At 38.8% G+C, this 6,027-nt stretch overlaps 1 protein-coding gene across 1 annotated transcript; it reads left to right on the top strand.

Moving 5' to 3' along the window:
• Window positions 1-1,727: 1,727 nt before the first annotated feature.
• LOC122667595 (pentatricopeptide repeat-containing protein At3g12770-like) lies at window positions 1,728-4,167 on the top strand. Its single transcript, XM_043863930.1, has one exon. The coding sequence runs from the start codon at window positions 1,794-1,796 to the stop codon at window positions 3,945-3,947; it is 2,154 nt and encodes a 717-aa protein (XP_043719865.1). The 5' UTR covers window positions 1,728-1,793; the 3' UTR covers window positions 3,948-4,167.
• The last annotated feature ends 1,860 nt before the right edge of the window (window positions 4,168-6,027 follow it).

Raw genomic sequence — 6,027 nt, 5'->3', positions numbered from 1 at the left:
TGTTTTAATATAAAGTATTTTAAACAAGGGAGAATGTTCTCTGTGCCTGCGCTCAGACACATGGGGTGGGGCACAATGACCACCCTGACCCCTTGAGTGGCAGGCCCATGTGTCTGGGCGCAGCCTGCGCTGCGGCACAGAGAACATGAGCCTTTTAAACAATGTTGAAGACCAAGTGTCCGTTGGATGTTAGCTTGTTACCATAAAAAATTTAGGTCATTTTAAAAAATGAGTGAATCCCATGTAAAGCCAAGATGTTTTTTTGCTTTCAGGGCTTACGCCAAACTTGAGAAGATCCAAAAAAGTAAAAAAAAGAAAAAAAAGGGTATCTGTGCCTAGACACAGGAGCATCGGAAAGTATCATCTTGCTTCTACCACACATCCTTTGAAACTCTAGAAATGACCAAGGGTGCGGTAATTATTTCACGTGCCATTATATCAAAGAGCAGAACAGCGTGATCGGGTAGCATTCTTCCTCCCAAAATATTTGGGTACTTTTTTTCACTTGATGAAAATACCTTTTTAGAAACCTAAGCATTGCCTCTTTTATCTTTCTCCACGTCTTTTATTCTCTTTTTAAAATACGATTTCTTTTCAAGAGAAACTGTCACTCTCTCTTTTGATACTCTCTCCTCTCTAATCATGTTGATTTGGCTTGGCATGAGAAATGCCATTACATGCGAGTGGCGTGTAGAACCCTTGCCCGACTTAAGCTGCCTACCATCTATAATTCGAGGAAAGTAACATAGGAATCTAACAATACCTCTCTCTCTCTCTACTATGTAGGTCTTTCTCTGCCCAATTTAAAATAGATACCAAAGCAATCTTACCAAAAAAAAAAAAAATACATCAAAGGAGAAAAGAACAACAAAAAAAGGAAAATAGGTCTATCTCTCTCCTCCTCAAAATAAGGGGCAGAGAAATCTTTTTATATGGGGAGAAGAGAGAGAGACTCATGAAGGGTCTCGTGTAGGAGTTCGATTCCTCTGCACGTATCAACAGGTGAACATACATGTGAGAGCCAACCACCTGTCCTATTTTTACCATTTACAAGGGGAGGAAGGGTTTTTATGAAAACAAAATTAAAATGTGATTGATTCTTAAATGTACATTCACCTGTTGGTACGTGCAATTGATCCATTCTCCTGATATAGGCCACACTCCCCGAGAGTTTTTTTTCCCATAAATAAAATCTCAAAGCCTATCAAAAAAGTAAGGGACAATCTGTAATTAACTTAAATGAAGGATGCAATTCTGGAATTCAATTAAAAGAGAGTGAAATAAAATGGATTTACAAAATATAGGGACTTGGATGTAAATAACAGAAAATAGGTCTTTTATGGGGGTAATAAGGAAGAAACCTTTCTTTAACCAACCGAACCTGAAATTCCAGCGCAGGAGAAGTTCTTTCTGATCTCTACAACCCTCTATCCCAGGCCTGTAAGTTGCAGGAACAAGTCCAGATCATTTGGGAATTCAATCAAGAAGCACCAATCTAAAGGTAAACCCCTGAAGTTGCAGGTACCAGGTAGGAGCAGACCACAATTGAATGGTTGTTGACTTTGGAGTGTTGTAGCACAGGCTCACCCATGTTTGCCCATGACGTGAAGTCGTGAACAATTAAGAAAGAGATTTATAAACCCAGGAAAACGCTTTCCCTACTGTTTGAGCTTTCGGTCTTCTAAATTGAACACCAACCTCCTTTTAAAAGACAGAACTGTTTAAAGTTCAGAAAAAAATAATAAAACTAGATCTTTCAACCCATTAAAATTTCTTGGTTCTCAACCTCCCTCATGAATGGCGCTCTTATTCGTAAACCCTTCAAACCCCACCCGAGAAAACTCCAATATCTCCTTCAAATCGACTACTACATCACCCAACTCACAAAAGAAAAAGCTCAGACACATTCTCTTACATCTCTGCAATGTGGAACTCTCTTACAATCATTTACCAACTCCAAATCATACCATAAAGGCAAGCAGCTCCATGCCCACATGGTTTCTTCGGGCCTTCTCGTCAAAAACACTTATCTAAACACCAAACTTTCTGCCTTTTATGCAATCTGTGGTAGCATGAGTGAAGCCCGTGTTATTTTCGATGATATCATATTGAAAAACTCATTCTTATTGAATTGCATGATCAGGGGCTATGCCTGCAATGGTTTTTCTTTGGATTCCCTTGCTCTGTACCGTGACATGTTGTGGTTTGGTCAAAAGGCAGATAATTTTACATACCCTTTTGTTCTCAAGGCGTGTGGTGATCTGTTGGATGTGAAAATTGGAAGGAAGATCCATTCTGAGATAGTCATTCGTGGGTTCGAGTCTGATATCTATGTGGGTAATTCTCTTCTGTCAGTGTATTCAAAATTTAGGGACATGGAGGCTGCTAGGAAGCTGTTTGATAGAATGCCCATTAGAGACTTAACTTCTTGGAACACAATGATTTCAGGGTACACAAAGAATGGTGACCCAGAAGAGGCTTTATCGATTTTTAGTCTGATGGCTAGATCTGGAGAAAGAGCTGATTGTGCAACATTGGTCACCATCCTCCCTGCTTGTGCCAATATGAGGGCATTGCAGCTGGGTAGACAAATGCATGGTTTTGTTATTCGAAATAATTGTGGACTTGATATTTCTGTGACAAACTCTCTCATTTATGTATATTGTAACTGCAATTCTATGGTCTATGCAAGGTCGTTATTTGAGATGTTTGAGAGAGATACTGTCTCATTTAATTCCATGATTTTGGGTTATGCTAGGAATGGAGATGCTTTTGAAAGCCTGAGACTTTTTAACCAAATTCTCTTAGAAGGTATAGAGCCTGATCAAGTTACTCTCATGGCTGTACTTGGAGCTTGTGATCAAATTACAGCTTTGCAATTTGGCATGTCTGTTCATGCTTTGCTCACTAGAAAAGGATTTGCTATATATACTATTGTGGGGACTGGACTTATAAACATGTATGCAAAATGCGGGAATTTGGGTTGTTCCTGTCAAGTGTTTGAGGAGATGCCTGAGATAAATTTGATTTCTTGGAGTGCTATGATTGCTGGATATGGGCTGCATGGGAAGGGAAGGGAGGCTATAGCTGTTTTTAATCAAATGGAGGCAAAGAATATTAGGCCAGATGAGGTTACCTTCACATCAGTTTTGTCAGCATGTAGCCATGCAGGGTTAGTGGATGAGGGATGTGATATTTTCTACAAAATAGCTAAGGAGTACAATATGGAGCATATAGTTGAGCATTATTCCTGTATGGTGGATCTCCTTGGCCGAGCAGGGCATCTAGATCAAGCATATAAGTTGATCACAACCATGGAAGTAAAACCTACACTTGATATATGGGCTTCACTTTTGTTTGCTTGTCGAGTCCACCACAATGTCAAGCTAGCAGAGATTGCGGCCCTGAATGCTTTTGATTTGAACCCAAAAGCTGTAGTTCCATACATTTCTCTCTCAAACATTTATGCCGTGGAGAAAAGATGGGATGATGTGGAAAGAGTGAGAGCCACTGTGAGATCAAAGGGGCTGAAGAAACAACCAGGATGCAGCTACGTTGAGTTGGAAAAGGTGGTTCATTGTTTTCTAGTTGGCGACAAGTCACACCCACAATCAGAGAGTATATATTCCAAGTTGGAAGACTTATGTTGGCAACTCAAAGAGGCTGGGTACACCCCTGATACAAGTTCTGTGTTATATGATGTCAATGAAGAGGTGAAGGAGAAGATGCTTTGGGATCACAGCGAGCGCCTAGCCATTGCTTTTGCTCTTATTAACACGGCTCCTGGGACAGTCATCATGATCACCAAGAACCTCCGAATATGTTGTGATTGTCACACAGTGACTAAACTCATTTCCAAGCACATGGGTCGAGAGATTATCATGAGAGATGCCCATCGGTTCCACCACTTTAAAAATGGTATTTGTTCTTGTGGAGATTACTGGTGAGTAATTATTGACCAAAATTTTATTCCAAAGGGTCTAAAGAAAGAACCAGGATGCAGTTATGTTGAATTGGAAAATGCAGTTCGTTGTACAAGTCATACCCAGTCAGAGAGTGTATATTCCAAGGTGGAAGACATGACTTGGACTCTCAAGGAGGCTGGGAGATCACCCTCATGCACCATTGCTTCAACCTCAGAAATTGAAGTCTGAACACTCCAAGAAACGGCAGTTTTCTGATAATACAAGAAACAGCAGTCACATGCCCCTGATATAAGTCCTGTGCTTATGATGGAGAAGAGGTGAAGGAAAATATGCTCTGGGATCAAAGTTAGTGGCTGGCCGTTGCTTTGGCTGTTACCAAAGTAGCTCCCGAGACGGGCATCAGGATCACCAGAAACCTCTTATGTATTTTGTGATTGCCACAAAGATACCAACTCATTTCCAAGCTCATGGGGCAAGAAATGTCCATCGGTTCTACCACTTTAACGATGGAGTTTACTCTTGCATTGGTTAGTAACTTATAGAGGAAACCTATTTTGTTAACAATGTAGAACACCATAGGATCTGATGATAAAGAATAAAATGAGCTTGGTAAGTTTTTCCCTCCCTTTTTGGTAATCATGAAAAAGTTCCTTTGTGATACTCTTATCTATGCCCATACTTGTTATGGATACAAATCTAAAACTAGTAAAAATGATTTTGATTATTGTAGAATTGAAGAACAATTTATGCATCTTTAAAGCCCACATGTGAAGGAGCAGATAAGGTTGTAAATTAGTTCTAGATTTATTGGTTTTTCTAGGGGGACTTTGTGCCTTTCTCTTTGATGAGCCGAATGCCTTTAAAAAATTGTGGGTGTGTGTGTGTTTTTCCTGTTATCACTTTTAAACTATTTCTATTTCTAATGCAAAAACATGACTGCAGTTGATTCTCATTGAAGAGGAATGTGTGCTAGAAATGCTCATTGAAGTTTGGAAACATTACCAAAAGAGCTCAACAAAGCTCAGAGGAGTTGGTGCATTCTATTCAAAAGGTAACAGGAAACTTAATATTGACTAGTCATTGTCCATAATTTGGTTTGGACAAAAAAATGGTGCCTGGAGGAGCCTTGCCTAATTACAATACAGTAGTTGGGACCTCCCTTGTGTGAAATTTTTGCTTCCCTCAACTTTGGAGGTGAATCTCTTCACATCCAATTGTTGTGCTTTAAGTGTTTTTGAGATTCAAATTTATAAATAATACTGAGTTGGTTTTGTTTTGTTTTGACTTCTCTTGTCTTGACTTGCTTATATCTCTCCTTAATCACATGAAATTTGAATTTCATGTTTCCTCCTTGTGTTTTGACAAGTAATTAAAATTTTTTTGTTCTCTCATCTTTAGTCCCACATTGCTAGTAGAGAAGAATGGGGACTAGGACTTTAGAAGTGCCTTATTTGTAGGAATTGGTTTACCTTGGGTAGGGACCCATTATCTAAGGGGTGAGAGTTACCATCTGGAGAAGTAAAAAGCAATGAATGATGGCTGTCTAGTGCCTTCAGCAAGCTGGGTATTTAGATTGAAGAACCTGTAAGGCCTAACTTTGATTATTACATAATTCTATATGATTGTGCAAACCCAATGGCTTAATGAGTTTGTTCTCTGCTTTCTTTTATTGCTGCCCGCTTTTGTGATTTCACTTCAGAAGATTACTTGCCATATCCAATTGACTCCATTCACGAACATGTCATCCAATATCAGCTTTCATCCATATATTCATAAAAAGAAATAAATAAGGCATTCTGTATTTACTATTTCTTACCACATCAATCAGCACTCATGAGCACCCGCATCATTGATAGAAAGATAGGTCACATCTTTGACATAATGAGTATGATATGTAAAAACGGTAAACAATTTAAAAACATATTAAATATATTAAATTAATAAAAAGCAAGAAATGGAAGGACCTACTTTTTTTGTGGTAAAAAGTAGTTGTATTCAAATAAACGATATGGATTATACATGGTTTGGATACAAAATATAAAAAATCAAGGAATAGAATATGGTCAAAGTGTCTCACATATCACCGACATGACTTCCGAGA

This window comes from Telopea speciosissima, chromosome 7 (assembly GCF_018873765.1).
Source record: "Telopea speciosissima isolate NSW1024214 ecotype Mountain lineage chromosome 7, Tspe_v1, whole genome shotgun sequence".
Taxonomy (NCBI): Eukaryota; Viridiplantae; Streptophyta; class Magnoliopsida; order Proteales; family Proteaceae; genus Telopea; species Telopea speciosissima.
This window is presented reverse-complemented; position numbering and strand designations above follow the sequence as displayed.

Excerpts from the sequence above, each read along its gene's own strand:
- LOC122667595 (XM_043863930.1), top strand. The coding sequence starts at position 1,794 with ATGAATGGCGCTCTTATTCGTAAACCCTTCAAACCCCACCCGAGAAAA.